A 14,593-nucleotide genomic window follows, 5' to 3' on the forward strand; every position below is an offset into this window, starting at 1 on the left:
CTAGCCTGCGGCCCTTGGGGGTGCAGGCACCCAGCCCCAATCACACAAGACAAGACATGGGTTTTGTGGCAAAATATTTTATTGCTGCCACCCCATGGTGGACACTGGGGGTCATGAGGAGTCGGGTGTATCACAGCATCTTCTGGAATAGCGCAATGGCTTCATCCACCTTCTTGAGCTCTGCTTCTATCTGTTGGAGCTGCCGGTTGGACAAGGAGAGGGGGTGGTGGGTGATGAGGACCCAGGCCCAAGAGAGGAGACAAATGTCAGGAATGGGGGCACACAAAAAGAAAAAAAAAAAAAAAGGAATGGGGGCACAGCCCAGAGTCACACAAGTGACCCACAATGCCCACGATGGCAGGGGGGTCCAGGTTGGAAAGATGGGTGAGGGCCATATACAGTGAGTATTCTGGGGACTGTGAGAGCATGGCCAGCCCATCCCCCACTCATTCTCATCAGCCTCCCCCATCAGCACCTGCCCTCCCTCCCAGCATCATTGGCCTCTCAGGTCTGGCCTTCTGCCAGTGTTCAGTCCCCAAACACAAAGGGGCCTCAGAGGCCTTGTGCCCCAGCCAGTAGCCCCCACCCCCAGGTGGACAGTAGGACACAGGAGTTAGGGACGCAGGCTCCTACGCAGGCACTGGGTTTTCGTCTGTAAAATGGCAATGGCCATACCCACTGCCCTGAGCGGGCTTCCAGGCGAATGGATAGACAGAGCTCTGCTCAGCCACTACGGCTTCACCACTCAGCCTCCATTCGTTTCTCTCTGTGTCCATGTGGTTCACTCCACTGCTCCTCCCTGGAGATCCCAGGTGAGCCCGCTGGGCTTCCCGATTGTACTGGGCCCCAGACCAGCCCCTGGCATGTGGGATGGGGAGCAAGGGCTCTGGCGGGGAGGCAGGATACCTATTCTAGGTCTGCCTCCGTCCTCACGTTGCGGGTGTGACCCTGGGCTGTGCCCTGGCTCCTAGCTGTTCCTTGTGTAAGAGGAGGGAGCCCCTCCGGTTCAGGGAACCCCACCGGTTCAGGAGGTCCGGGCTATCTGCTCCCTGGTCACTGCCCAGGGCTGGGTGGAGTGCAGCCACGGGACGGGGTCTGACGATGGAGGGAGCACATGGTGTGGGAAATGGAGAAGGGGTGCCCGCCCACACCACATACTTTGGCTCTGTCGGCCTCCTGGACTTCAAGGGGCACCTTGACAGGGTAGCCTGAGGCAGCGCGGCGCTCCCGTAGACGCTGTGCCTGCCGCTGTGCCTCGCTGCGCTTGGCCTGCAGCTTGCCCAGTTCCCGGGCCGGGTCCACCAGGCCCTGCAGCTGCAGGTGGACGGAGCAGCGGTCAGATGCCAGGGCCACAGCACAGCCCTGTGGTGCAGGAGCCCCCAGGGCCAGGACAGCCACCACACCCGCGCTGGCCAGCGCCTGCACGTAGGCCGACACTGCCGATGCCAGAATGCCTGTGGCCTCATCAGCCACTTCCAGGAAACCTGTGGGGAAGGGAGGAAGGTGAGAGATCTGGCCCCAAGGAGACAGGACATGAGGCAACCGCACAGGACCATGGTCCCAGAGTGGGCTGAGGGGACAGGGGCACAAGGCAGGCATGAGGATACGAGGCTCACAGTCAGGCCTGATCCGGGTCAGGTTGTAGTCCGCACGCAGGGAGCGCACGGCTCGTGTGATGCTTAGGGCCAGTTCCATGGCAGCTTCCGCCTCAGGGTCCTTCCAGGAGCACTGCAGGGTGGAGGAGTGGTGAGGGAGGCTGGGGGGGCAGGCCAGAGGCCCCCTCCCAGCCATACCCCTTACCTCTGAGGGCTCCGGATAGGGGGTAACACAGAGACTAGGGGGTGCTTGTAGTGTCCGCCGGGGCAGCCTCTGGAATAGCTCCTCTGTCACAAAGGGCATGAAGGGTGACAGCAGCCGCAGGCCAACATCCAGGCAGGTGTAGAGGGTCTGGCGAGCACACTCGGCTACCACGTGGTCCATCCCATTCAGCACGGGCTTCAGGCACTCCTAGGGGACCGGGAAACATAGGCCTCAGGGACGTCTACCTCCAGCCCCAACTGTGCCTGTGAGGCTGGCTCTGGTCTCAGTGCCAACCACTGGCAAAGTGAGGCTCAGGGCTGTGCCGCCCCACACCCACCCTGCTTCTCACCAGGTAGACATCACAGAGCTCATAGAGCCAGAAGCTGTACTGGGCAGTGGTGACAGCTGGGAAATCGTAGGCCTGGAAGCCTTGGTTGCTAAGCCTCACCGCCTCAGTCAGCCGGCTGCGGATCCAGCGGTCCACCAGGCTCTCGTGGCCTCCAGGCTTGGGAAGAAAGAGCCTATCAGCTGGGAGGTACCATACGCCTGGGGCAGGGAGGCAAAAGCCCATGGCGGGGGTGGGCAGGAACCATGGGCAGCTCTACATCCCAGGAACCTGCCAGGTCTGAAGCCACCATGTGCCAAGTACATGAAAAAGAAAGGACAGCACCCCCCCATCTCCTTGAGGGAGGACCCCAATGCCCCAGGCTTACACTGTAACTGTCTGTACCTGTGTCCATCTGTCCCTTCAGTTACATGAAGGATCCTCCAAAGCAGGGCCTGGGCCACCTGACTCAGTGGTCAGGATCCTGACACAGCACTGGCCATGCTTGTGGCTGCCTGGGCGGGTGCTGCCCACCTCGCCGCCTACCAGGCCCTCACCTCAGAGATGGCTGAGGGCACAAAACCCTTCCCCAGGCCCCGGAGGGCAAACTTGGTGGCGTTCCAGAGCTTGTTGCAGAAGTGGCGGTACCCCAATATCCGGTTCACATCCAGGTTAATGTCACGACCTGGGTGGGAGTGAAGGGTGAGTCCTCCCCATCTCCCTCCTGGCACGTGCCCAGGGTGTAGAAGGACAAGGGTGGGCCTCAGGGAAGGAGGAAGGACTTGGATGAGAGGTTTTGGAGGCCATACCCTGGGACGTGTAGGCACAGAGTCCAAACCGGAGGGCGTCGGTGCCACACTCGGGAATGCCTGCCGGAAAGTCTGCCTTCTGTAGGAAGGAGTCAACGGGGGGGCGTCGTGAGGTGGCCGCACCCTCCTCGGCCCACCCTCTAGTCCCAGAGCCCAGCCTCAGTACCTGGCCATCTTTAGCCTTCTCCACCTCACTGGGGTCCAGGTTGCTGTTCAGTAACTGGTCATGGAGGCCCTGAGGAGGAGGTGGGAGTGGTCAGGAGTCGTGGCCACAGCCCCATAGCCCTGCCAGGCCTGGCCCAGAGCGCGGCCCCACCTGCAGGGAGACTCCATGGATGACGTCCAGGGGGTCGATAACATTGCCTAAAGACTTGCTCATCTTTCGGCCGTGGGCATCTCGCACGATGGCATGAAGGTAGACCTGGCGAGGAAGAGCAGGGAGGGCCCGTGACAATGTATGCCCTCACCCAGACCCAGTGCCTGCCCAGGGCCTGCATCTAGTCGGCCCCATTCTGAACCTCGGGGCTTCGGGGTCCCTACCAGCGCACTCAGCACCTTTGTGGGCATCAGAGGCACTCCCTCCTCTGCAAAGCCAGTGCACAGAATCACTGTGAGGAGGCCCTGGCTGAGGCCCACCCACGGCTGCAGCTGTGGCACGGGATGGGAGGGACTGTGGGGCGGGTTCGGCAGTCTTCACACCTCTCTGAAGGGCAGCTTGCCGGTGAGCTTCAGGCCAAGCATGACCATCCTGGCCACCCAGAAGAAAAGGATGTCATGGCCCGTCTCCAGCAGCGTCCCCGGGTAGAACACACTCAGATCTTCTGACTGGGGGCAGAGCAGGGCGTGACAGGGGGCCAAGCCCCCCCCCCCCCGACCCCCACCCCATCCCAGGCTGGGCCTTCAGGAACATACTTGGTTGGGCCAGCCAAAGATGGAGAAGGGGAAGAGGCCAGAGGAGAACCAGGTGTCCAGTACGTCCTCATCTGAGGGAGGCCAGGGGTCAGAGGTCAGAGCGGGTAGGGACGCCTCAGCGCTGCCCTCCACCCCGAGCCCGCCCTTGCCTTGCTGGAGACTGATCTTGTCAGACGACACTCCAAACTCCTTGGCTGCCTTCTCCCGGGCCTCAGCCTTGCTGCGCCCGCTCACCCAGTACCGCTCGTCGGGGTCCTGCCACAGGTGGAGTGAGTGCCAAGGGGGGCCCTCTGCCTCGGCCCCGACCCCTCCCACTGGCGAGGGTCTAGCTCTGGCCTGGTTCTCACCTCCCCCGGGGGCACAGCCGGGTCGCTGACTGTGACAAAGTAGGCTGGGATGCGGTGACCCCACCACAGCTGCCGGGAGATGCACCAGTCCCTACAAGTGGTGGGGGAGGGGGCCATGAGTCAAGGGGTGTGGGGGGTGGGGGGTGAGGAGGTGTGCCCCGGACAGCCTTTCGGCCAACACCCACCCCACGTGGAAGGGCCTGACGCACCGGATGTTGTCCATCCAGGTGTGCCAAGTCCGCTGATGGGCCTCGGGCAGGATGCGGAGGTCTCCCCGCGTCACAGCGGCACTGGCGGCCTGGGCCATCTCCCCACAGCGCACGTACCACTGCGGCCGCAGCAGAGGCTCTACCACATCCTTGGACCGGCTGCAGGACACGTGGGTGGGGACATCAGGTGGCGAGCCCCCAAGGAGCTGTTCCATCCACCCCCACCCCACCCCCGCCACCCACCCAGGCCTCCAGCCTCACTTGCAAAGCGGCACTACCATGGGGTTGTCCTCAACACCCCGGAACAGCCCCTGCTCCTTCAGCGCTGCCAGCACCGCCTTCCTGGCCTCAAACCTGGGTAGGCCCTGGGTGGGAGACAGGCTCCATCACGGCGAGGCCCAGACACCCCAAGGTCTCTCAGCCACCACCCCAGCCCCGGCAGTCTTACCAGGAAAGGCGGGGGCACATTGATGAGGGCCCCTTGGGAGTCCATGATGGTGATGGCCTCCAGCCTGTGCCGCCGTCCGACCTCGTAGTCGTTCTGGTCATGGGCAGGGGTGATCTTCACCGCACCTGGGGTGTTCGCAGGGGTGCCCGAGGCACGAGGGACTCAGTGGAGCGCCTCTCTCTACACACACCCCGTTTTGGTGAAAGATGTGGCTCCCTGACCAGCCTTATCTCCCACCTCTTTGGTACCGTCCCCTGAGACCTAGACCAAGTCCTGCTGGTCCAGGAAAGGCTTGTTTTCTTTTTCTTTGGGAAGGAAGATGAATGACTGGAGTGCACCTTGTGGCCTCCCTCTCTCTCCCAGGACAGCCCCTTGCTCACCTGTGCCAAACTCCATGTCCACAAAATCGTCAAAGATGATCGGCAAGCTCCGAGACAAGAATGGGTGGATCACACTCCTCCCCTTCAGGTGCTGGGGACAGAGGGAGACATCAAACACTCCAGAAGGCCTGGGCCCAGCTCTCTCCTACCTGGGACCCTACTGTCCCTAACACAAAAACCATCTTCTGGGCCAGAAGGCAGTTGCAGAGGAGTTCCTAATCCAGTTTTCTCTCCTCAGCCACAGGGCTCAGTGTCCGTCCCACCCTCATGCACAGTGTGGGAGCACCCTGCAACCAGCACCCCTCCCCAGCTGTGGGGAGCACTCTGCCGCACCTGGTATCTAGGATCTTTGGGGTGCACAGCTACGGCCACGTCTCCCAGCATTGTTTCAATCCGAGTTGTTGCCACCACCACCTCCTCGTCACCGTCTGGAGTGACACGCAGCCTTGTGGTCTCAGCTCCGGCCCCTTCTCACCCCCTACCCCGCCCCACCCAGGACCCCTGGCACCCCTAGCCTCCTACCTGAGCCTTGGATCTTGTAGGCAAAGGAGACAAGGACCCCAAACTCCACCTTCTCCTTATAGCCAGGCACGGAGAGCAGAGTGCGACCGGTCAGCTCCTTCTTATCCACCTGTGAGGTGTGGATTAAAAGAGGTGGCCTAGGGGCTGGGGCTGGGGCTGGCGACGGAGAGGGCCTGGGGTGGGGGTGGGGGTGGGGGCACACCTCGATGTCGGAGATGGCAGAATTGAGGGTGCAGGACCAATTGACAAGGCGGGTACTGCGGTAGATGACTCCCTCCTCATGGAGCCGGACAAAGGCCTCTGTCACAGCTGCTGAGAGTTTCTGGGGAGCAGGGAGAGTCAGAGGGAGGCCTAGATGTCCAGGGATCCAGGCAGACTTGCCAAGGCAGCAGGATCTGGTGAGACCTGGGCTGCCTGGAGTCCCACCACCCAGCACACAGACCCCTCTGAGGGCCGGAGGGAGTAAGTACTTTTCCTGAAGAGGAGAGAGAGCTGTGAGAGTGCAAAGGTGCCCAACAAAGCCTAAGGCCTCTGGGGATGGCAGGGAAGTCACCTGGCCAGGACAGGGGCTGATGAGGAGAATCCTGGGAGTTTGGGCTCCACAGGAGAGTAAGGCCCATCATGGGCCACCAGGAAGAGTCTGAGCTCCAGGTAGGTAACAAAGGGCCGCGACAAAGGGCGAGAAGTGCTATTTGCAGCTGAGCCCTCCATGGTTCCCCACGGGTGCTGAGCTCCCCTCCTAGGGGAGGGCCACAGCACAGGTACTCTCGTCCGTGGGTCAGTGGCTCTGGGGAGCTTGCCCCAGGCCCGAGACCCCTCCTACTCACAGGGTCCATGGTGAAACAGGCTCGATTCCAGTCCAAGGAGCTCCCAAGCTTCTTCAGCTGGTGATAAATCCGGTCCCCTTTCCTGGAAGTGGACAGACAAGCCCAGATCAGCACTCAGGCCTGGGCTGGAGGGAGACATGAGGGCTGACGGGGCAGTATGGGGGTCACTCATCCCTCTGACCCTCTCTCTGTGAGGATCTGGCCCTGCAGCCCAGGCCAGAAGCCACAGAGGGTCCCCTCTGGGCAGGGGACCGGGCACTGCACACTCACTCCTCTTTCCATTTCCAGACCTCCCGGAGGAAGGCCTCTCGGCCCAGCTGGTGCCGGCTCAGGCCCTGCTCACGCCACAGTTTCTTCTCCACCACCACCTGGGTGGCAATGCCTGCGTGGTCACAGCCAGGGTTCCACAGGGTGGTCTCCCCGCGCATGCGATGCCTGTTGGAAGAGCCAAGAGGATTGGAGGTGACTGGGCCATTGGCCCTGACAACAAAGGAAGAAGGGGCTCCTGTGCACAGAGTCAATGGACTCAGGAAATAAAGAGGAGGTGGGGAGAGATCCTCCCAGCTCTGAAATTATAGTCAGGGAGAGAAGCACAAGGACAGCCAAGGAAATTTGACCAAAGAACAGAGAAGAAGCTCTCATCCAAACAATAAGTTACGATATAAGAACAGAGTTACAGATTAAGAAAACAAAAACACTGTCTGGAAACATATCTGAGCAAATTCATATTTGTTGTAAGTAGCATTTCCTATCAGTAGGGAAAGGACAACCTACTGAATAAATCTGTCTGGGACAATTAGCTAATTAGTTCCCTACTTTCCAATATTCATGAAGAAAAATTCTAGTCCAATCCATGAACTCAACACTACTAGAAATACATTAGAAAAAAAAAGTGACATACTTTTCAAAACTTGAAAGAAAAAAAAAAAAGGAAGAAAAAAAAGACCACAGATGAAAATGTTTGTAACTCTGAGGTAGAAGAGGCCTTCTTTAAGAAGACACAGAGATAAAGAACACTGGCAAACCAGAGCACCTGGGAGGCTCAGCCGATCAAGCAGCTGACTCTTGATTTCAGCTCAGGTCAGGATCTCAGGGTTGGGAGATGGAGCCCTGGGTCAAGGAGTCTGCTCGAGGATTCATTCTCTCCCTCTCCCCCTCTGCCCCTCCCCCGACCCACACACACACTTAAGCTCTCTCTCCAAAATAAATAAAATGGATTTAAAAAAATAATACGGGATCCCTGGGTGGCGCAGCGGTTTGGCGCCTGCCTTTGGCCCAGGGCGCGATCCTGGAGACCCGGGATCGAGTCCCACGTCGGGCTCCCGGTGCATGGAGCCTGCTTCTCCCTCTGCCTGTGTCTCTGCCTCTCTCTCTCTCTCTCTCTCTGTGTGACTATCATAAATAAATAAAAATTTAAAAAAAAATAATAATACTGGCAAACCAGCTAGATCAAAATATAAAACAACAAAACCCCCAAGTAAAAAGCAAGTGCTAGACCATCTGGGGAGAAATGACTGGAAGCTAGTAATGTTTTAGGGAACTAATCAGAAAATGAATTAGAGAAATGAAGACGGTAGTATTGCAAGGCTTCGTCTGCCACACATTGGTTCAAGTATGTGCAGTTGACGCTTAAGCTCTTTGCTGATGAGGCACATGAAGCATTAAATCCCAATGACCTTTACTGTGAACTTTTAGAAGAACTGGGCATTAAAGAAGTGGAGAGGAAATTATAGAAACACTGTATCCAGGGATCCCTGGGTGGTGCAGCAGTTTGGCGCCTGCCTTTGGCCCAGGGTGCGATCCTGGAGACCCGGGATCGAATCCCACGTCGGGCTCCCGATGCATGGAGCCTGCTTCTCCCTCTGCCTGTGTCTCTGCCTCTCTCTCTCTCTCTCTGTGACTATCATAAATAAATAAAAATTAAAAAAAAAAAAAAACTGTATCCATACATCACTTTCAAAAACTCATCAAACTATATCATATTCATTACTTTATGGGTCTGTTTATCCTTGCTACATTTAAATCTCCCTGGGGACAGGGACTAGAGCGACTCCATTCTCCTGCAGATAACAGATCCTCAGGAGTGTTGCTTATAAGTTGTACTGGACATAAACATCTTTTACGAATCCTAGTATTTGCTCGGTATTATTAAAGAAATAAGACACAAGGAACGAAAGTAAAGTTTCACTAAAAGCATTTCTTAAGGTTTATATAAAGTTGGCTACAAAAAAAAAAAATCAATAAAAGGTCATAGGTGTGCCTGGGTGGCTCAGTCAGTTAAGTGGCTGCCTTTGGCTCAGGTCATGATCCCAGGGTCCTAGATCGAGCCTGGGGCTCCCTGCTCAGTGGGGAGCCTGCTTCTCCCTTTCCCTCTGGCCCTGCACCTGCTTGTTCTCCCTCTCTCTCAAATAAATGTATAAATCTTTAAAAAATTACTTTTTTTTTTAAAGATTTTTATTTATTTATTTCTGAGAATACACAGAGAGGAGAGAGAGAAGCAGAGACACAAGCAGAGGAAGAAGCAGGCACCATGCAAGGAGCCTGACATGGGACTCGATCCTGGGTCTCCAGGATCAGGCCCTGGGCCAAAGGCAGTGCTAAACTGCTTGAGCCACCTGGGCTGCCCTAAAAAATTACTTTTTTAAAGAAAATTGTCATCTGGAATATTAGTTTATATACTTGTTAACACTGCTAACACGTCAGGGGGAGGAACAAGTGCTAGAATAGGAAGAAACATTTATAATATACATAACAAACCAAAACATCAATATCCAGAATATTAAAGGATCTTCCACAAGCCAATTAAAGAAAAAAAACAGAATCAATAGAAAAACAAAGATAGGTACAGACGATTCATACACAAAGAAACCTGACTGGCCAAGAAACATGAAAAGGTAATCACAAATAACAGAGGCATCATTTTTTTTGCCCTTCAGTTTGGCAAACAAACACTGATAATATCCAGGGTTGGAAAGGACATGGGGAAATGAATATCCTCACCCGCAATTCACAGAGGTATAAATTACTGAAGCTATTTGGAGACAACTTAATATAAGCATGCCCCTCCAACCTAGCAGTTTCAGTTCCTGGTAGTACACCAGAGAAATCTTCCACTTGCACTTGAGAGAGCACATACAGGAATGTGCATTCTAGCCAGATCTTCAAGAGAAAACAATTAGGAATGACCATTAATAGGAAAGTGACTCCTTTAAGGTATAGCCACACTATTGAACGCTAAGGAGCAATGAAACAGAAGGAAAAAATAAATAAAAAATAAAATAAATAAAAAATAAATAAAAAAAGGAAGAGAATGAAGTCAGTCTATGCATAAGAACAAGGAAACATCTCCAAAATAAACTACTAAGTGCAAAAAAAAGTCATGGAGTAACGTGTTTGATGTTAAGTCGTTTATGTTAAAGGACAGAAAAAAGAAAAGCCCATCCAAAATGAAAATTATAAACTACTGTGGATACACAAATTTTAAGTAAACAGACAAGAAAGACCTGGAATGACACACATAAAAGTGGTAGTAATGGCTAAATTTTGCAAGGGAGTAGGTCTACAGGGGCATAGTCAAAGAGACCTGAAGCTTTGCATTTCTTACAAAAGTATATTTACGTTTGTTTAATTCAAAATAATGTTATTTTTCATAACAAGAGAAAGGAGACAAGAGCGTCTACTAGTGAGGGGTGCTGGTTGCTTGACTAGGGGAGGATATGGATGATGGATCTGGGAAGGACGTGAGGAGAGGAGGAGCACCACCAGGGGGCAGAGCTGAGGTCCCATAAAGAAAAAAAGTGGACGGAGGGCTGGTCAGGGGACAGAAGGGAGGAGAGGAGTGAAGAGGCAAAGGAGACAGAGGGAACGGGTGGAAGAGGGCAGGAGCTCACCATCGGGTCAGGGAGTCCTGGATGGCATTGGTGAGTGCGTGGCCCAGGTGCAGGGAGCCTGTCACATTGGGGGGTGGGATGCACATCATGAAGACTCCCCGGGGATTTGGCGCTGACACGCTGGAACGCTGATGGGGTAGGATGGGCACGTGCTAAGGCCTCACATCACCTCCTGGCCCCCTCCCAGGCAGTGTGTCCTTCGGCCCTGTTGTTGTCCTCCCATATCTCCCCTGGGCCTGGGCAGCAGAGCACTCACTCCATACTCGGGCTGGAAGAAGCCCTGCTGCTCCCACCATGGGTACCAGGCAGCTTCCACATACTGAGGGCTGTAGGAGTCGGGCATGGTGCCACTGACATCTGGGGGAGAGACGGGGAGGGGGCAGTGTCTGAGACTGGGAGCAGCCGGGGGGCTGTGCAAATCCTCCAAAGCCAAGTGGAAGCAAGGGCAGTGCAGGAAGGGACAATGCCAAAGACAGCAGCAGCTAAGGAGGGGGGTCCCTTCCCGCCTCTCATACCTTTCTTTTCCCCAGCTGGGGTTGGGAGGTCATATGTAATGACCCCAGGATCCCGTTTTCCCCTCTTCTCTGGTTTTGGTTTCTTCTGCTTGGGAGGGAAAAGATAGAGGCAGGGAGGTCATCCACCCACTGGGGCACCAACCTTCTAGTTTTCCCCGTAGCTTCTCACCTCCGCCGGCGGTGGCTGCTGCTGTTGTGTCTTCTGCTTCTGCTGGAATTTCTCTAGCTTCTCCCGTTTCTTTGCCTCCTTTTTGAGTTGAGAGGCCGTCTTTGGGGGTGCAGGGACCTCGGGGCCTGGACAGAGGCACAGAAACGCCAGCTTAGCCCATTGGGGATCCTCTGTGAACCATACTACTGTTTCATTCGGGCCATTCCAGCGGCCCAAGGGCTCCCCATGCTGGCCTCCCCCCCCCCCCCCCCCCCCCCACCCTCAGGGTCCTTCCCTAGCGATTCTGTCAGGAACATGAGCCCCACAGAAGGCCCAGAGGAACGCCTCCTTCCCTCCCTAACCCTCCTCACCTGGCTGTTGAGAGAGGAGTCTGGCCCCTGAGTACAGAACCACCTCTCCCAGCACTGCCCGGAATTCTGGCTGCTGGACACATGTGGTAAACCAGCGAGTCACATTACCCCAGATCCGGCGGGCAGAAGGGTCCAGGACCTGCGACGGTGAAAAGAAATAAAATATCCTTAATCACCTTAGAGTGAGGTCTGATGGGAGCTGCACGTCCCCATTCTTCTCCAGGCCCCTGTGACTCACGTAACGGAAAGGCAGGAGCAAGGCCGTGACAGCTGCCAGGTCAGCCAGTGTGGGGGCCTCCCCAGCCAGGTAGGTGTGCAGCCGAAGCCACTCTTCCAAGGGGCTCAGGGCCCTGCCCAGGGCCCCCAGGGCAGCCTATGGGGAAAGGGAAGGGGTAAGGGACTAGGCTTGGCCCACCTCATTTCCCCATCCCGTAACCCACTCAATCCACGAGTCCTTCCGCTCCCAAAAATCACCACCTCTGAGGCCAAATGGTCATAATAAAAATATTTCCATTTGTTCAACAGATTCCTGCTGCACACTTACTATGTGTCACATGAATATGTTAAGCACCAGAAGTTAAAGACTGCATGAGGCAACACAGTTATTGCCTCCAGAGGTGTTTATTAAGCACCTATACAGGCCAGGCACTTCTCTAAGGAATGTGGAGACAAGCAGACCCTGACTCGTGTTCACACTCCAGTGTTTACACTTCAGCGGGGGAGACGATAAATGCGCAAATATAGAGTACATCACCCTATTTTTCTCTGTAAGTGCTGTGAAGAAAAACAAATCAGGCTGAGGGAGATGAGGCATTCCAGAGAGGGGCCCTCTATGGTAGGCGGTGTAAGTAGGACATGAGGGAGCAAGCCAGGGTGTAAACCAGGGATTCATTGCTTTCATTCATTCATTCATTCATTCATTCATTCATTCAAAGAATACTAACGATCCACCATGTGCTCAAAACTGTGCAAGGAGGTGATGGTTCTGGAAGTGCCTCAACCTGCACTCAACCGCCTCAACCTGCTAGCGCACTCTCTGCTCTCCCTGCCTTCTCCTCCATCCCCAGCACCCCGCCACTCCTCCCTCCCTCAACCCACTAGGCAGTAACCTCCACCTCCGCTGCCTTCCACTCCTCGATTCTCCTCCCAGACTCTAGAACCCCGAGCACCAGTCGGCGCTCCGCACAGCTCTTCTCATCTCAGCGTGTTCCTCAACAGGAAAACTTCCACTTTCCAAGACGAAGACCAAGGCTATTTAAGAGACCTGCCGAGGTTATCACTGCAGATGACCACCGGGGATTTGCTCAGAGTCTCTCCACGCCTGGCCCGCGCCCTTCCGGGGCTCCTTACCCCTTCTCATCTTCTTCTTCTGCATTTCCCCTCCTCCGTCCCGCTCACCTGGGGGTCCTGGGCAGCGCTCCGGAGTCCCAAGGCGGGCAGCGTTGCTCCGCAGGCGGCCGGTATCAGCTCCGTGTCGGCGTAGCTGACCCACTGTTGGACCAGCACGGCGGCCCGGCTCCCCCCGGGGCCCCCCAGGCCCGCCGGCCACAGCAACTGGGCCACGGCGGTGGCCCCCCACACCCAGAGCCCGCCGGGCCCCCGCTCCAGGGCGGGCAGACGCGGTGGGGGGCAGGGGGTCCCGCTGGTCGGGGGCGGCTGGAGGCAGATGCGCGGGTGGGCTCCTCCCCAGCCCGGGCCCTCCCCGGCCTCCCCGTAGCGCGCGGCTATGAGGGCCCGGAGGCTGGGGAAGGCGTCGGGATGAGGGGAGACGTACAGGACGGACATGGGTACGCCGGGGTCCGAACGACGTGGAGGGAGACCTAGGGGCAGAGAGACGGGGGCGGCTGAGCGACCCGAGCAGAGGGGACCCCGCGGGGTCCCCCAGGGCCGGAGGTCCCACCCGGCCTCGGGAGCCCAGGGCCTGGCTCCACAACGGCGCGCGCCCGGGGCTGCCCCTCGGGATCCGCGGGTACGTACTGGAGAAAGGCGGTCACGCCGAGCCGGACAGCCACCTGCGGCCGGGGCCGAGGTGGGCGGCTCTCGGGGCGCCCCCGGCTCCCTGCACCGCCGCCGGCCGTGCGCGCCCACGTGTCCCCCTTTGTGACAACGAGCGTTTCCGGGCCCGCGGGTCGTGGCGCGGGCGGCCGTGCTCCGCCTGCGCGGGGGCGATGCCCGCCGACAGCCCTCGCGGCCGCGCCGCCCGCCGCGCTCCCGAGGGGCTGCACGAGGGCGCACGAGGGCGCACACGGGCGCGGGCGCGGGCGCGGGAGCGGGGAGCGCCCCGGACCCGCTCCCGTCAGGCGCCTCCGCGGGCAGCCCGCGCGGGTCCTCGAGCCAGGCCGGGCCGGGAGGGGCGGAGGGAGGGAGGGAGCGAGGGCGGCGCCCAGCGGGCAGCCCGGGAAGCGGCGGGCGGGGGCCTGGGGCGCGCAGCCTCCTCCCGAGGCCTCTCCCCCCCCGGAAGCAGGCGTCCCGCCTGCCGGCCGTCAGCTCCTTTGGTGCTGAGAACTCGTCTCTAGAGGAGACTCCTGTTTGCCAAGTGAGCCGGTTAGTTCCCAGTCCTAACTCCGCAATAAAAATATACCACTTGGGTACGCCTGGGTGGCTCAGCGGTTGAGCAGCTGCCTTTGGCTTGGGTCGTGATCCTGGAGTCCCAGGATCGAGTCCCACATCCGGCTCCCTGCATGGAGCCTTTCTCTCGCTCTCTGATGAATAAATAAATCTTTAAAAAAATATATACCACTTGCATTGATCTGTTATATTCAAAAAGAGTGTAGTGATCTGGCTGGGTTCAGGAACCAATCCAGCAGCAGCAAATGCACTTTGGTGTCTCATAAGATTAACTGTCAGGTGAACGGGACAGAGATGGAAAGGCAGCAAGTTCTCCTTGTGGGTCCAGTGCAGGAAGACCACAGTAGGCAGGCCACACGGGTGGGGGAATGTTCAAGAAACCTGGTGTAGCCCAGGTGAGGTATTATGATGTGCACCATGGAGAAGAATGACAGATAATGCTGGGAAGTTGGGCGGGATTCTTAACTGCGGTAATAAAGGAGCAGAGTTTAGATGAATTCACCCTCCGGGCCCCTTCCCAAA

General features: G+C 57.1%; 1 protein-coding gene across 3 annotated transcripts; it reads right to left on the bottom strand.

Moving 5' to 3' along the window:
• Nucleotides 1–61: 61 nt before the first annotated feature.
• VARS1 (valyl-tRNA synthetase 1) lies at nt 62–13,624 on the bottom strand. 3 transcript variants are annotated; one of them, XM_038553560.1, is made up of 30 exons: nt 13,481–13,624; nt 12,902–13,323; nt 11,742–11,876; nt 11,504–11,642; nt 11,154–11,278; nt 10,985–11,072; nt 10,726–10,826; nt 10,470–10,597; nt 6,850–7,014; nt 6,580–6,661; nt 5,955–6,074; nt 5,753–5,861; nt 5,564–5,658; nt 5,231–5,321; nt 4,851–4,975; nt 4,664–4,767; nt 4,403–4,561; nt 4,194–4,284; nt 3,996–4,101; nt 3,847–3,917; nt 3,634–3,759; nt 3,251–3,355; nt 3,101–3,169; nt 2,935–3,013; nt 2,683–2,810; nt 2,150–2,305; nt 1,801–2,007; nt 1,617–1,728; nt 1,159–1,484; nt 131–199 (listed from the first exon to the last, which is right to left on the bottom strand). In XM_038553560.1, the coding sequence occupies exons 2-30, from the start codon at nt 13,286–13,288 to the stop codon at nt 131–133; spliced, it is 3,798 nt and encodes a 1,265-aa protein (XP_038409488.1). In that variant the 5' UTR covers nt 13,289–13,323; nt 13,481–13,624. The 3 variants fall into 3 exon arrangements, with proteins under 3 accessions (XP_038409487.1, XP_038409488.1, XP_038409489.1); XM_038553559.1 differs by lacking the exon at nt 13,481–13,624 and having other exon boundaries at nt 62–199; nt 12,902–13,288; XM_038553561.1 differs by lacking the exon at nt 13,481–13,624 and having other exon boundaries at nt 10,985–11,069; nt 12,902–13,288.
• Between the last annotated feature and the right edge of the window lie 969 nt (nt 13,625–14,593).

This window comes from Canis lupus, chromosome 12 (genome assembly GCF_011100685.1).
Source record: "Canis lupus familiaris isolate Mischka breed German Shepherd chromosome 12, alternate assembly UU_Cfam_GSD_1.0, whole genome shotgun sequence".
Classification (NCBI taxonomy): domain Eukaryota; kingdom Metazoa; phylum Chordata; class Mammalia; order Carnivora; family Canidae; genus Canis; species Canis lupus.

Coding starts and splice junctions, on each gene's coding strand:
- VARS1 (XM_038553559.1), bottom strand. CDS start 13,288: ATGTCCGTCCTGTACGTCTCCCCTCATCCCGACGCCTTCCCCAGCCTC. Junction 7,015..10,469: donor CAGGACTCCCTGACCCGATG/GTGAGCTCCTGC, acceptor CTCTTCCAACAG/GCATCGCATGCGCGGGGAGA. Junction 3,760..3,846: donor TCTTTGGCTGGCCCAACCAA/GTATGTTCCTGA, acceptor CTCTGCCCCCAG/TCAGAAGATCTGAGTGTGTT.